We start from the raw sequence: 17365 nt of genomic DNA, 5'->3' as shown, positions 1-17365 counted from the left end.
CCGTTCTGAGATACGTTTTTCCTTCACTCATTTTCTATAAGAAACTTCATTCCCTATACCTCAGTCCATACGAAAGTTTATTTTATAATCGCCTTCCATACGAAAGTTTAAATCGGTTGACAACTTTCTACATACTGATTTATATTCTATAAGAAAATAAGGTATTCTGATTAATATCTTTTCCCCTCCTGCTCAAATTTGTGTTATCACTTTAAGATATAAAAAAACAATCATATCTTACGTTGTTTTAGGATATACTATTGTATTTTGTTGTATCATACCAGTAAACCTATCATATTTATTTTGACAGTTTTATCTGTATCATTGTATTTCCTATGAAACATGATTCAGTTCCTCTTAATTGTTAGCATCGAGCGTTGCGTTGCTGCTGTAAAGTGCTATCTTATTGAAGATAACACATTCAATACTAAAGCAACACTGTATACCATTACTATACAAGAATAACTTAATTACTGAGTCAAATATCATTATTCGAAAAAATATGTATTCATACATGAACATTTTTATTGCACCATGAAGCAACGCAATGGGTCGTCTAACGTCTAACCAATGCGAGGAATCGAATCCCGGATTTTAGCATGGTAAGTCTGTAAACTTACTTGGGAAATACTTTGTTCTTTTTATCGAATATCTTACCAGATTACTGAAGTCGTATTAGCTACCTTTTTGAATGACTCGCAATCTGAGGGTCGCGGGTTCGAATCCCCATCACACGGAACATGATTGCCCTTTCAGCCGTGGGATGTTATAAAGTCACGGTTAATTCTACTATTCGTTGGTAAAAGAGTAGCCCAAGAGTTGGTGGTGAGTGGTAATGACTAGCTGCCTTCCCTCTTACCATAGCCCAAGAGTTGGTGGTGAGTGGTAATGACTAGCTGCCTTCCCTCTTACCATAGCCCAAGAGTTGGTGGTGAGTGGTAATGACTAGCTGCCTTCCCTCTTATCATAGCTCAAGAGTTGGTGGTGAGTGGTAATGACTAGCTGCCTTCCCTCTTACCATAGCCCAAGAGTTGGTGGTGAGTGGTAATGACTAGCTGCCTTCCCTCTTATCATAGCTCAAGAGTTGGTGGTGAGTGGTAATGACTAGCTGCCTTCCCTCTTACCATAGCCCAAGAGTTGGTGGTGAATGGTAGTGACTAGCTGCCTTCCCTCTTACCATAGCCCAAGAGTTGGTGGTGAGTGGTAATGACTAGCTGCCTTCCCTCTTACCATAGCCCAAGAGTTGGTGATGAGTGGTAATGACTAGCTGCCTTCCCTCTTACCATAGCCCAAGAGTTGGTGGTGAGTGGTAATGACTAGCTGCCTTCCCTCTCGTCTTGTGCTGCTAAACTATGAACGATTAGCACAGATAGTCCTCGTGTAGCTTTGCGCGAAATTTGAAACAAACTGAACTTTTTTGAACAGTTAGTAATTCTTTTTTTTTTAACGTCTTCCTTCATAGCTTATAATTCTAAACTTCGGAGTTCCATTCCCATGATAGGCACAGCGCAAATAGAACAGTGTGCAACTTTATGCTGATAATTAATTAAATAATAATTTCGGTTTTCTTTTGTCTTTATAGTGCACTCTAAACGAGTGACCAACTCCATGTTATTACCACTACATCAAAACTTGGACCTAAAGAGAGAGAAAAAAATTGACTATATCTTCATTATATTTTGATAATAATGTTGACTTACAAATGGAATGATAACACATTACAAGAATTCCGCGGCCGTTTCTACACGTTGCAGATAAGAAACGGGCTTTTGTATCTTGATGAATTTTTTCCTGTCCTCTCAAGTTCATATTTAGGTCATAAAATACGGCTGTACATAATAACTAGTTCTTTACTGTGTTTTTAATTTCCTATACCTATTCTGGGATGTTCGTTCTTTATATGTGTATATCATTATATCTTCGAGGTAAAAGAACACACTCAATTACTGCATCTTAAAGAATGTCTTCACTGTACTTATCTCCTATTTTTATAATAATAACACTCAAAAAGTGACATCTGTTAATAGGCAAGGATCGTTAAGGGTACATCACAGCATGCAAAGGCACAAAAAAGGCCTAAATCGTGAAATTCAAAAGTTCAACGTATCTTAACGGTTTTATCTTTTAAAATAAGAAAAAGACATAGAAAAATAAGGCTTACAATTCCGCTTACTGATATATAAATCAAGCTTAGAAATGAGTGCGATATAAACATATGCATTTCTGTAGAGTTTTACCTTCTCTAGAAGGAAACATTCCGCTTATAAATCTTTTGTTCTTATTTTTCAGAAACACTAACTTTAGAAGTGCCATCGAATATTTTAAAAAACAGCACCAACCCCTCATTTATTTTTAAAACTTTGAAAAACAAACAAACAAATCGTATAAACAGTTTTCTTCAGTTACGAAGTTTTGTGTCATCTCCAATAAAAATTATTAATGGAAGATTTATTTATAAAAATATTAATATTTCTTGGCTGGGCGTGAGGTAGTGGTTAGAGTGTCCAGATTGTGAATACAAGGATTAATGGTTCGCGACTCGTTATTACAAAAATAAAAAAAGCTCCACGCTTTAGAGCCAGTAATATGCTATAATAGTGACTGTCAGATAAGGTAATCCAAAAGTAGGAGTTGGGGTCTCTCAACTAACTGCCTTCACAATAATATTTTAATTGAAAGTAGTGTGACTTACGCGAAATTGTGAAACAAACGAACGCCAGTTTTTCCGAAACTCGAGTTGTGATTGGATAATGAAAAGAATAAGCATAGGAGCTGTTAAACAAAAATTAATATTCTTTATAGTTAAAAATGGTATAAATACTGATGAAGTCTTCAGTAAAAATAATCTATTGTTGTTGTTTCTATTGTCGTAACATGAGCTTCACAAACAACTTTTCTATGACAACAAAGTAAGCCATCAGCAATTTTGTTTCGATTTCCCTCGGTGGACTCAGCAGATAGCCTACTGAGGCTTACCTATAAGATTTGTTTGTTTTTGAATTTCGCACAAAGCTACTCGAGGGCTATCTGCGCTAGCCGTTCCTAATTTAGCAGTGTAAAACTAGAGGGAATGCAGCTAGTCATCACCACCCACCGCCAACTCTTGGACTACTCTTTTACCAACGAATAGTGGGATTGACCATCACATTATGACGTCCCCACGGCTGAAAGGGCGAGCATGTTTGGTGCGATGGGGATTCGAACCCGCGCCCCTCAAATTACGAGTCGAACGCCTTAACCCACCTGGCCATGCCGGGCCACTAGCTCTAAGAAAACACACACACATATTTTCTGCAGTCAGACTCAATATTTTGTATTGAATGAAAAAGTATATTATTAGGAAGTGCTAGTGAAAAGACTCAGTAAACGGTAATGGGTTTTGGAAAATGTATTTTTTTTTATTAATCGCTAAAACAGAGCCACACCTTAAGCAAATTTGAAAGTGACGATATGTGATACATCTTTAGTGAGGAGTATAAAAGAAGAATGTGGAATTATAGGGGAGAAAGTCTTAAAACTAAATTAGTCGGCTAATAGTAAACTAATTATAATATAATTTTGTAAAACGCTTAAGAACAATAAATAAAAATGAAAACATTCTAACGAATTTTAATGAAATTAACCCTTTAAGAAACTAAAGACAAGGAATATTTCTGGAAGATAATTTTACAATGAAAAATGCAATACAAACCACAAGTGGTTTAGAACAGTAACACATGTTCAGATAATAAATTATTTGTTTGTTGGAACTTCAGGTCTCCATACTTTAACCTGTTGACTGCCAAGTATTTCAGCTTCCACAATTCAACTATAATGCTTCTTCATTTTGTAACTTTTTCGTGACGCCATTTTGGATCGAAAGTGAAACGATTTGTAAGTAGGTCAAAGGCATGTATGGTGCTGACATCTAATGACATATGGTGCTGAAGTTAGGTATTATTGAGAAAGAATTAAGTCGTCCGTGGCACTGTGTTACCGATCGGCTTGGACGAGTTATCTCGTCTATGGCACTGAACAGGTTAACATAGTGTAAATGAAAATAAGATCTTCATTTTCAGCTTGAAGTCTTTTACTTAAACACTTTACTGAAGTAAAATAGTTCGTTCTGCTCAGGTTACAATATTGTTAACAGTGTGGTCTTAATGTAAGTTTGCTAAGGTTATTTTTAGCACCTACCAAAAAAAAAAAAAGACAAAGATAGGAAAACAGAGAAGTTCCTATCATCTTTTCAATATTCAATTACTATATAATTGTCGTGTTTAAAAACAACAACAACAGTGTGTCACTGGTGTAGTTTGCAAGATCGATACAGTTGTCGTGTTTTAAAATCAGTGTTTCACCGGGTTCAGTTTGCACAACTGTCACTGGTGCACACAAATCTAAGCAAAGATAAAACGAATATGAAAGTCAATAGCCTTCATGAAATAGAAGCGAAAAAGTATTATCTGTATAGTGATATCTTGAACAAATTCAGAGACTTTATATTATTATTTGCATAATGCAGAGTTATATATTGGGCCATCTGCATTCTGTCCACCGCAGGGAATCAACTCCTAGATGTCAACATTGGAGCTCCACAAATTTACCGCTGACCAACTAGTGGACCGGAGGCTTTGAACAAGAATGAAACAAAATTAATATAATTGTCTGAACTGCCTTTGAAATAACAGGAAAAAGAACGTTGTTTTCACTTTTCATTGTCCTGTTCGTTTGTTTTTCTTAAGCGAAAAGCTGTTATAAAGGGCCATCTGCAATTCGTCCTCCGAGGAAATAGAATTCGATATTTTAGCTTTATAAGCCTTCACTGGCTTTTATAATGTTATTGTACATTCAAAGGAATTTATTTTCTCATAAATTATAGCTCTACGATAATGTAATCAAAATATACTACAATAGGAACAATAACGTCTGGAAACTGGCCATTTCTACACTTCAGTGTAAAATCAAATCGCGTCTGAAATTACTCTTGTTTCTTTTTGTAAACGCCAAAGATTTAAAGATATCCTTGATAAAGCTAAAGTCAAATGTATTATGCTGCGGAGCCGCTGTACCGTCTGACACACAGTTGAATATGAAACGTGTACGTTTATCAGTACTTTGTTTGATCAACATAACATAACATAACATTAGAGCAGAGTAAAAACAGTCTCTTGTCGAACTCAAAGTACAATATATTCTATACAACGCAAACAACAACGCAACCATCAATATGTCAAAGAAATTCACACTGCCCTTAGAGAAGGGTTTAACAGCTATAAGTCGTACTAGCTTGACAAGTCCCTCAGTGACATAGTACTCATTAAGAGTTAAATTAGGTTTAAATCAATGACCGACAAAGAAATAAAAAAAATAAGCATTTAAAACGATACAGCATGAACTCTGACCCCTGTGTTAGTAATCTTCGTATTTTTAATTCAAAATACACCTGGAAAATTTTTGACACTTCTGTTACGAAACAAAGTTGTTTATTATTGTAGTAATTAATTTGTTTGAAGTTAAGCACACAGCTGCACAACACTCCGCCCATCACTGGTATCGAAACCCTGTTTCTAGCGTTGTCCACAGACATACCGCTGTGCCGATGGAGGCGCTACTGTATTAATAATGTTTTAACTTTTATTATTTGATTAGACTAATTTTTATTTCTGTACTAATTTTTTTATTCCCTGTATTTTCTTTACGTGAGTAAAGGTTATTTATCCTTTAAGACGTTGCACAGATAGCCTAGCTGCTTTGTGCCATAAAACACCAAATCAACCAACCAACCTTTAAGACGTTTTATTTCACAACGACTCTTTCCTTTTGTTTCCCATCACAGTGCTAGATCACAAATTAGGCCATATTCTTAGAAAAGCATGACGTGACACTTCCGGTACAATGACACTTAACTGGTCAAAATGATTACAACGGTCATTTGCCATTTACTCCTGTGAAAGTCCACTTTCCAAGAGCGTTCTGGTTACTGGCTTTTTTTTTTCCTGATGTTGAGGTTAGAAATACGATTGTTTATAAATATAAGATGAACTAAAGATATAATAATGACATCCGGAAGGTGGTTGTTTGGTGAAGAAACCATTTTAAGCAAATAAGTGACCGGTATGGATGATATATCCAACGGCCCCCTAGTGGCTCAGCGGAATGTCTGCGGACTTACAACGCTAAAATCCGGGTTTTGATACCCGTGGTGGGCAGAGCACAGATAGTCCATTGTGTAGCTTTGTGCTTAATTAAAAAAACACACAACAAAACAACAATGTATCCAACCAACATGAAAATGTGGACAGGTGTTTGACTGTTCTTAAAATCAATTGTTTAATAATGAAAATCTATAAACAGATGAACGTATCTTGTTTATTTACCAAACGTTGTATGAGAAAGAAGTAATGATGAATTTTTAACATTTTCTATTAAAAATAGCAGTTCTACCTCAGTACATATCATCACTGGATGGTGAATTTAAAGAGTTAATATTTTTTACTGTTTGTTGTCCTAAATATGAACTTTACACTTTCGGGCCCTGGGTTCGTTATAAGTCAAATCCCAATATTCGATCACAAGAGTTAGCGGAGAGTGCTGTTGACCAACGGACTTCCCTCTAGTCTGTCATTGTAAAATTATAGCTTTGCGCGAACTTCACAGACAAGGAATTTAAAAACTTACGTTCTTGGAATGTTTGAAATTAAATAATGTCAAAAACTGATTTTGATCTGTTTTAAGGTACCATATGAATTCAGTATGATACAGATATTTACACATTGTATACAATGATATATATTTGTAGTGCTTCATGATACAGATATTTACACATTGTATACAATGAAAAATATATACAATGAAAAATATTTGTAGTGCTTCATGATACAGGTATTTACACATTGTATACAATGATATATATTTGTAGTGCTTCTTGATACAGGTTTTTACACATTGTATACAATGATATATATTTGTAGTGCTTCATGATACAGGTTCTTTACACATTGTATACAATGATATATATTTGTAGTGCTTCATGATACAGGTTTTTTACACATTCTATACAATGATATATATTTGTAGTGCTTCTTGATACAGGTTTTTACACATTGTATACAATGATATATATTTGTAGTGCTTCATGATACAGATATTTACATATTGTATACAATGATATATATTTGTAGTGCTTCATCATACAGATATTTACACATTGTATACAATGATATATATTTGTAGTGCTTCTTGATACAGGTTTTTTACACATTGTATACAATGATATATATTTGTAGTGCTTCATGATACAGATATTTTACACATTGTATACAATGATATATATTTGTAGTGCTTCATGATACAGGTTTTTTACACATTCTATACAATGATATATATTTGCAGTGCTTCATGATACAGGTTCTTTACAGGTTTTTTACATTATACAATGATATATATTTGTAGTGCTTCATGATACAGGTTTTTTACACATTCTATACAATGATATATATTTGTAGTGCTTCATGATACAGATATTTACACATTGTATACAATGATATATATTTGTAGTGCTTCATGATACAGATATTTACACATTGTATACAATGATATATATTTGTAGTGCTTCATGATACAGGTTTTTTACACATTGTATACAATGATATTTATTTGTAGTGCTTCTTGATACAGGTTTTTACACATTGTATACAATGATATATATTTGTAGTGCTTCAGGATACAGATATTTACATATTGTATACAATGATATATATTTGTAGTGCTTCATGATACAGATATTTACACATTGTATACAATGATATATATTTGTAGTGCTTCTTGATACAGGTTTTTTACACATTGTATACAATGATATATATTTGTAGTGCTTCATGATACAGATATTTACACATTGTATACAATGATATATATTTGTAGTGCTTCATGATACAGGTTTTTTACACATTGTATACAATGATATATATTTGTAGTGCTTCATGATACAGGTTCTTTACACATTGTATACAATGAGATATATTTGTAGTGCTTCTTGATACAGGTTTTTTACACATTGTATACAATGAGATATATTTGTAGTGCTTCATGACACAGGTTTTTTACACATTGTATACAATGAGATATATTTGTAGTGCTTCATGATACAGGTTTTTCACACATTCTATACAATGATATATATTTGTAGTGCTTCATGATACATGTTTTTACACATTGTATGCAATGATATATATTTGTAGTGCTTCATGATACATGTTTTTACATATTGTATGCAATGATATATATTTGTAGTGCTTCATGATACATGTTTTTACACATTGTATACAATGATATATATTTGTAGTGCTTCATGATACATGTTTTTACACATTGTATACAATGATATATATTTGTAGTGCTTCATGATACATGTGTTTACACATTGTATTCAATATTTTTTGGTATTTTGTCAAATTTTCACACTTCCTGCGAATGTAAACTCCTTAGTTTTAAGATATTTTTAAAAGGTGAATGCACTGAATACTTTTCCTTTTACGTAAAGAAAGGTTTAAAATACAAGGAAGGAAAAAGGCACATCTGGATAGAGTGAAGACAGATTACAAATATCGTATTTTGACGAAGTTGGTGAACCATGATGTTTGATTATACCCATTGACATTATCATTAATATGTGGAGAAGAGGCAGTTAAAATGGAACAGTATATTTACAGATTGGTCCCATTTGTCTTCTAATAGAAAGGTACAAGAAATAGAGCACATTGAAATGCACTCTGTTGCGCTACTCGCATAGTAAGGTGTTGGAACACACGTCATTACAACATTGCAATTAATGTGATTAAATTGATAGGTTTTTAAGTCTGTACGTAAAATGGGCGTTAACTCATGAAGGGAATAATTATTTTACGGTTTCTGGGTGCAATCAAACGGGTATTCTCTCAACTCTTGTATGGAAACTTCAAGTGTCTGTTAATTACTGCCATACATTCAAAGGCGACTGTACTCCATCAATAGAACTAATGGTTTTGTTCAGGAATGTTCATTTTACTTAATACCGACGACGTGGTTGCTAGGTAAATAAACATTTAGATATTTTTCGGAGAAGAACGTAGGGTAATATTGAACATATATAAAAAAATGACAAACTCAACTGGCAAGTCGCCATCAGAAAACAAACAAAGTGATTTGATAATCCTTAATTTTACGAAGAAATGTAAATAGTTAAAAGAAGAACAAAGAAAACAAACAAATGTGAACTCTACTTTTCATTTCTAATGTACCATGTAGTTGTGAGTCTAAATAGTATAGGGCAGGCCTACTGTCACAGTGAGCCAACTTTGATTCTTTTTTTGTTCTTTCGTATGATTCCCTATGCCATAAAAATACCCTGGGGTGGGTTAGCGGTAAGTTTACTGAATTACAAAATCAGTGGCTCGATTCCCCAGGTTGGCAAAACACTGACAGCCCATTGTGTGCTATGCATTAAAAACAAACCCTAAAAGCGGTTATAAGTGACGGTAAATCCCACTATTCGTTGGTAAAAGAGTAACCCAAGAGTTGGCGGTGGGTGGTGATGACTAGCTGCCTTCCCTCTAGTCTTACACTGCTAAATTAGGGACGGCTAGCGCAGATAGCCCTCGAGTAGCTTTGCGCGAAATTCAAAACAAACAAACAAACAAACAAGATCGATACTTTGTAGCTTTATGCTTAAGAACAGAAAACAAAAATTATATGTAATTTAATATTAATTTCTATGTTATGACTCTATGCCATGCAATTAAAACTTATGGTGATCGATATGTGGGACATACTTTTTTGTTTTGTTTTTAATTTCGCGCAAAGCTACTCGAGGGCTATCTGCGCTAGCCGTCCCTAATTTAGCAGTGTAAGACTAGATGGAAGGTAGTTAGTCATCACCAACCATCGCCAACTCTTGGGCTACTCTTTTACTAACAAATAGTGCGATTGACCGTAACATCATTATGCCCCCACGACTGAAAGGGCTAGCATGTTTGGGGCAAAGGGGATTCGAACCCGCGACCCTCGGATTACGAGTCGAACACCTTAACCCACCAGGCCATGCTGGGCCATATTGGTCGTAATAAAATGTTGTAAGCGTTATGTGTAGAAGAATAAACGTTATTAAAAACAACAACAAACGTAACCTGTAACTGTACCAAAGTCGTAGCTTAAACATAAGCGTTAAATTCTATATAAATAGTTAAAAATAAACTAGTTCGTTTATAATTTTCGCTAAGACTAGCGGATACGATGATGAATATATAAGGAAATGTAGTGTTAGTTCACAGATTTCTTTAAACTAAGCAGAAAATAATATTTTCCTTGGTTACAATTACTTGAAACTTAAGATTAGCAATACAGGTTAACGTTTTAGACGTTTATAAACACTAGTTTTTATTCCAAACAGTTTTTGATAAGTTTTTGTTACTACTATAAAACACAACTTCTACAGTATCTAGTGTACGAATACATTATTCACCTCTTTATTTCTTGTACCTCAAACCTACGACAAAAAAATAATTTTCCAGGCTGCAGTAAACACAATATCTAATATCACATAAACTGTGTTTTCTATGCTGAGAAGCACAAAACTGTCACATCCAACAAGGAAAATAACACCTCTATCAATCCTTTGTTGCTAAGGAAAAGTTACCAGATGCATAACTCTAAGACCTCTTAAAAATCGTGTAACCCTAAAAGACAGGATAAATTTCTTACAAAGTATTATTAAACTATGCAAAGTTCTTTGGCCTAGCATAGCAAGCAATATTTGATACACTGAACGAGGAAAACAAACGATCGAACTCAATGGAACCCAACCTTCCTAAAGCAACCAGCTATGAAAGAGCTATGAACTTGGAAATATATTTTTAGTAAACAAAGTTACCATATTGGTATAAGAGATTTAATATCATACAGAATTTTATAAAAACTAGTGATGCAAATATGGTCTAGTTTTTAATATTTGCGGTTAAGGTAAAAACAACAAAAGTACATATACGGATGTACGTACGTCTTTGGGTGTGTGTGTGTGTGTGCGTTTTCTTATAGCAAAGCCACATAGGGTTATCTGCTGAGCTCACCGATGGGAATCGAACCCCTGATTTTAGCGTTGTAAATCCGTAGACTTACCGCTGTACTAGATAACAGTATTGAAATGGATACGTATACCTTTTTCGATGTTTTTTATTTTTGTCTGTAAAAAATGATAATGAATTTCACCTAATTTTGCTCTTTCCGTTTTTGTTACTTTCGTTGTTTTAGAGATTTCTTGTTAAACAGAGTTTTAACTCATTAATAAAACGGTAATTAATCTTTCTTAACCATTTATTGTTTATCGTCTAATTTGGCTGTACCGTTAAGAATGTAGCAAGACAATGTTTCACTTATAGAACTAAAACGAATATTCAGTGAAATAAAAAAAATTGTTAATTCCAGTTCTTTTATACCATTCAAAGATAAAAACGGGTCAATTCGACCCTGTCGTCGTATTCTGGTCGAATTCCTTTAAAAAAACAACAACATAATAATAAATGAATCCTCCGAATTTTAAATGGTATTCTTCGTTCGTTGGACCTGATTATAGATAAGAAATGACGAAATAGGTTTTACAAACACTTGTTACTTTACTTTCATTAGTCTTAACGAAATAGAACACGTAAGGCTATGTAGACATTTAATTTACAATCGTTTAATTTATCAGTTCATAAGATAGGCTTAGAAACGCAGACATTGTAGATGAAACTTCGTAAAAGTAGACGATAGATAAATCTCATAAAAAATAAGCAAAACGTGCATCGTATCCTCATTTGTGTTTGAAAGTAACATGGCTATAAAATAAAGATACAATTGCTTGAAGCTCAAGATAATTGCAGACTTTACAACAAAAAAGGCAATTATTAAGTTTCCTCAATGGATTGCGTGAGATCTTTAAGTAGTTGACCCACAACTGCTCAAGTGACGAGTTGGTGGAACAGACGATAGAAAAGATTATGACAATCTCATCACACGTTCCAAACATAGTTAATGAGGAAAAAACGAATCAGGTATTGGCTCACTGAAATTGTATTAAAATGGAGTCTTTTGTTCTTTTTTTTGTGAAATAACTTCTTTAAAATGCTTGTTGAAAAAAAAAGAAAGAAAAGTTTCTGACCAGAGTATATAATGCGACGAGCGATCTGTAGTCTTCACTTCTACACATTAAGTCAACAACAGCGGTTGATATATCCAACAGTTATGAAGACACGGGTATGTTGATACGAAACTAAACTTGGCTATTGTTGATACGAAACTAAACTTGCCTATTATTGCATTTATTTTTGAAAATAATCTTTATGTAAATACGAAACTAAACTTGTTCTTTACTGCATTTGGTTTTGAAAATAAGCTTTGTGTAAATACGAAACTAAACTTGCTCTTTACTGCATTTGGTTTTGAAAATTATCTTTATGTAGATAGGTACTAAACATGCCTATTAGTGCATTTAATTTTGAAAATAAATTGAAACTAAATTGGTTGGCTTTAAATCCAAAACTTGTATTTTTCCAGTTACAGCAAAGTAACTCCTTAGTTTTGAACTACAGACTAGTCAGCAACACCTTACCACCTACCATACATAATAAGGGATTTATTGCTACTTTGTCACTCTTATAACGCGTTCACAGCTTAAAGTGGAAGGAAATATTTTGTGGTTCTTTGTTTTAGAGCAAAGCCACGTTATACTAGCTGTTGTGTCTACCGCTGGGAATCAAACACCGAATTTTAGTGTTGTGAGTCCGTAGACTTACCGTTGTTCCTCTGGGTAGTATATTCTGTCGTACCACACGGAATCAGACCAGACTCACCAGATTCAAAATAGAGAACTGTACAGTAGGGTCAGACAATACGAACACAGTGAGCTGGCTATGAGTACTGTAAGTTACGCCAGGATCGTACCCTGAATTTAATACTATAAAATCCCAAGCTTATTGCTTAACAATTGTGTACCTTCATAATAATCTGAAATACAAATATTAAAATAATTTTAAGCTCAAGGTTTCAGAATAATAAAATATACTTAACAGTTAAAAAAGGTAGCAGAGAACTGTTTGTGTTTTTGTTTCTTATAGCAAAGCCATAACGGGGTATTTTCTGTGTTTACCGAGGAGAATCGAACCCCCTGATTTTAGCGTTGAACTCCGAATACTAAAAAAAATTAAATTAAGAATTAAATTTTTTCCCCACACAAAACTATATTTGCCAAACTTCAAGTATATTATCTGTTCAAGTAGAACTGTCATTGGTTGTTTTTTTTAACATTGCAGTGGAAACACAATAATAAATTATTTGCAAACAGTTAGTAGGTGCTTTTAAATCCACCAAATTGATTTGAATATATTTGTTTTCCAATGGTAGTTTTCTTTAGTAGTTTGTTTGTTTCTTGTTTTTTCAGCAATATTTTTGAGATGGTTTTATTCTCTACTGTCACGTGTTACTTAGATATACTATATATCTCCGCTAGGTGGCGTTTATTGCATCTCTGCTTCTGACTACAACCGTGGTCCAGGCAGAAATCCAGGACACTTTAAAAACAGAGGATGACCTGAAAGTTTCAGCCACTGGATATGGTTCAAGTGGTGGAGGGGGTGGTGGTCATGGCGGAGGCGGAGGAGGTGGTGGTGGCTCCATCAGTATTCAGGTAAGTTTACGTATATGGTTAGTATGAGAATAAAACATTATGCAGATAGAAGAACTTAGCCATCAGGGTTTTGTATTATCTACACGTAGCACAGCGTTTTGATTAATATAGAACATTTTTTGACCCGAGAGTTGTTTGGTATATGTTATTATTTTTCATTAAAAAAGAAATGTGCTCTACTATTCTTCATTAGTTTATTCACATATCCTGAGATTTTAGCCTAAGCAAATATTACGCTACATACGGGCTAAATGACCTTTAACTTACGTACATAACCAATTATAATTTAGAACTATCGACCAAATGGAGGCCAAGCTACGAGCAGCGACCGCCATCTATTATACAACTACTTCTAACGAGATTGACAGTTACACTTAGAATGTACACATAGATACACTTTAATGTACGGGGCTTCGTTCATGTTCGGGGAAATATGACGTCTCGAACCTATGACCTTTTGATCCATAACGCATTACATTAAACTTCGCATCACTCTAAGGAAAATTTTAAAATCTGTCAAATCGCACATAACGTGTCTTTTAGCTCAAATAATTGTATCACATTAGTTGTTGATTAATATTACTTTAACTCACAAAATAATGTTTAATTTAGAATGTAGTTTACATACACTTTTAAGTCAGTTGTTTAAACTAGGTTAGTTAAGTCGAAGTCTAACGCAAATTTCATATCTATTATACTGAAGGTAAAGAAAAATTAAAATAAATAGAGAAAACATTTAACATATCCAACGAGAATATAATTATTAAAAATAAAGAACAAGCCACATACTGGTACAGGGTATGTCTGCTAACTTACACCGCTAGAAAACGGGTTTCGATACCCGTGGTGGGCAGAGCTCAGGTAGCCATTGTAGCGTAGTGTTTAATTTCAAGCAAACAAATGCCCCCCGCTAGTGCAGCGGTATATCTCCGGATTTACATCGCTAAAATCAGGGGTTTGATTCCCCTCGGTGGGCTGAGCAGATAGCCCGTTATGGCTTTGCTATAAGAAAAAAAAGCAAACAAATACATCTAGACGGGTTGCGACATCTGCTGGAGAAAACCGTAAGACGTGAGAAATATTCATGAAATGAGACCACTTTCACGGGCGTTCTCTGACGTTTTGTATATTTACAAAAGTTTTTAACAAACGGGTGACCGCGTGTCCACAGCTTATTTTAAAATAAGAAAACACCGATAAGAAGTCTACAGATAAAAATCACTGCAAATCAAGATAAAATAAATTTATCTTCTTTTTATCACAATATTGAACATAACAAAAGTAAGATGAATCGTTAATTGGATGCATCAAAAGGTGAGTGACAATTTGATTTGAGTAACCAGAATGTTCACGAGTGACATTTACAAAGTACGCTGTTCAATACACCTATAGGTTCGATTTTCCAATACGAATATATGCAAGAATACATACATATACACTTTGTAAAATACAGGATACCATTTGATATCAATGAAAAGTTTTTACGTATTTGTTTATGTCAGTTACTGTCTGATGTTTAAAATAGTTTCTTATTAAAGCGTATGATGGGTGAAATGAAAAGGTAACATATGAGCACATCTATTTACAGGCGATACCAGTGTCAGTAAGCGGAGGCGGCGGAGGTGGTCACGGAGGTGGAGGTGGCTTTGGAGGTGGAGGCAGTGGTGGTGGAGGCTACGGAGGTGGTGGTGGTGGTGGAGGAAACGTTGTTCTTGGACTTCTTGCTGTACCCCTTTCCCTGAGTTCAGGCGGTGGTGGTGGTGGTGGTGGAGGCGGAAAGTTTGGTGGTGGTGGTGGAAGTGGAGGAGGAGGTGGTGGTGGTTATGGAGGGTGGTGGGACTAGGGTAAGTTATCCCCACTTATAAAGTGCTCAAAGCAAAACTTCACTGTCCTATAGGCGATCTGATTTAATACAAAACAATGAACATATATTTATATATATATTACTGCCATACAGAAAACTATACTTTGGTTTTTGTTTACCAAAACCGATCATTAGATATCACTGAAGTAATAACTAGAAAAATCACGACACGTGCTGAGACGTAATGGGTTTCACAGATAACGTAGTGGACCTTATTCCATATAGGTACTGTTTCGAATATTAACTAGTATATAACTAGCAAACAAGTTACAGTCGTACTGATAACGTCTTGTCAGTCGTAGTTGTTACAGATCTTATCAGAATGAATAGATATTTGTATCAGCCCGAAGAAAATTCAGTTAGCCATAACATTAAATCATAATAATAATAAAGTTGTAAAAGGTCAATTCATATATAATATGTTTTTGTTAAGGTTATTGTAGTTTTATAAACCCTATATGAATGACATTAGTTTGATTCAAGGACTTACTGTATTTTAATAAACTAAATATATTTTTACGTCTCTTTAGATGCCAAACCGCTCAAGATGAGTCACTGCAAAAGTTGTTACGAATTCCTTTCAACACTTTCACTGATTGGTGTGTTACGCTTTCCTGCTCAAGTGATGTACAACTGAAATCCATATTTTGACTGGCTTGTTTCACGAATTAGAAGAGATCCTAGTTTATACGTCTTAGAGTGTGGTTTCATATCAATTTGTATTCTCATTTGACAAGCTGATATTTTTATATCTTTATGTATCATTTTATGCAAAATAAAGAAACCGAAACGCATAACGAGGCTATTTACATACATTTATTTGTTCTTAACTCGCTGAATGATTATGTCTCGTCTTCATTGTAGTCAACAAATATACTTAGTTATTTTAAATGTGTTTTATTTCAGTTAGTCGTGAATGTGTTACGATTTTAGAAATTTAGGGTGAAATAGTGATCACGAACCAGATTATATTTAATTAATTATTTTGAATTAAACCCAAAGCTACACAATGGGCTATCTGTGATCTGCCCACCACCGATATCGAAACCTGGTTTTTAACAGTGGGGGGTAATTATATTTAAACTAAATAAACGTAGAGTTAATTCGTTGATAGACACCGTGTTTCTGTCACTTAAAATTCATTCGTGACACAATGAAAGAGAACAATAACGGAACTGCTTCAACAAACGCTAAACATTCCTGTTATAATAGTTCAGTGTCATCTCCGGGACCTTACAACACTAAACACCCGGACAGTTGGCGCAGTGTTTAGCTACAAATGAAACAAACTAACAGTAAAAGGCTTTGTGCAAAGAACAATCAACTGGAAATACCCTTTTTATAACCTTTTGTAAAGTTACAACGAACACTGTGGCCTTTCTGATTCCATGGCTGCGCATTAATACAAAAACCATGTGAGACAAATTACCCCACACATGCCTTTTACCTATTTCTGGCGCTCATGGTTTGTTAGTGCGACTCTTAAGAGATATGGAATTTTTATAATCATATTAAACAGTTAGTACATATTAGATTTATTTCTGTACTAAAACGTGTGCCATCTGTTGAACCACACGTCTGCAACCCGACAGTATTGTTTCATTGGAAAGAATAAACCGTTTTTTCTATTCAACAGTTTATTGTGAATTCGCTGTTTTTAAGTACTGTCTTTACGTTCCAGTTAAATGTATCAAGAACAATCCAGCTTCATATTTACTTGCATCTGTTTATGGGTCTTAATCAGAATAAACATCAGGTTTGTATAGACTTATCCTACTAAGCAATGTTCTAAAGTAACTTGGTCTGTTCGGACTTACCATAGT

The 17365-nt window shown here is 34.4% G+C and overlaps 2 protein-coding genes across 3 annotated transcripts in view; one reads left to right on the top strand and one right to left on the bottom strand.

The window, feature by feature from the left end:
* The window catches only part of LOC143251089 (uncharacterized), a 181802-nt gene that overhangs the window by 91633 nt on the left and 72804 nt on the right, over positions 1-17365 (bottom strand). The window lies entirely within an intron of this gene.
* LOC143250277 (uncharacterized) lies at positions 12125-16481 on the top strand. Its single transcript, XM_076500741.1, has 4 exons — positions 12125-12249; positions 13502-13678; positions 15267-15522; positions 16073-16481. Exons 1-3 carry the CDS (start codon positions 12166-12168, stop codon positions 15519-15521), a joined length of 516 nt encoding a protein of 171 aa, XP_076356856.1. The 5' UTR covers positions 12125-12165; the 3' UTR covers position 15522; positions 16073-16481.

Source organism: Tachypleus tridentatus, chromosome 5 (genome assembly GCF_004210375.1).
Source record: "Tachypleus tridentatus isolate NWPU-2018 chromosome 5, ASM421037v1, whole genome shotgun sequence".
Classification (NCBI taxonomy): domain Eukaryota; kingdom Metazoa; phylum Arthropoda; class Merostomata; order Xiphosura; family Limulidae; genus Tachypleus; species Tachypleus tridentatus.
Note: the sequence above shows the minus strand (reverse complement) of the source record. Positions and strands in the feature narration are given on the sequence as shown.

Coding starts and splice junctions, on each gene's coding strand:
- LOC143250277 (XM_076500741.1), top strand. CDS start 12,166: ATGCGACGAGCGATCTGTAGTCTTCACTTCTACACATTAAGTCAACAA. Junction 12,250..13,501: donor CAACAGTTATGAAGACACGG/GTATGTTGATAC, acceptor TATCTCCGCTAG/GTGGCGTTTATTGCATCTCT. Junction 13,679..15,266: donor GTGGCTCCATCAGTATTCAG/GTAAGTTTACGT, acceptor ATCTATTTACAG/GCGATACCAGTGTCAGTAAG.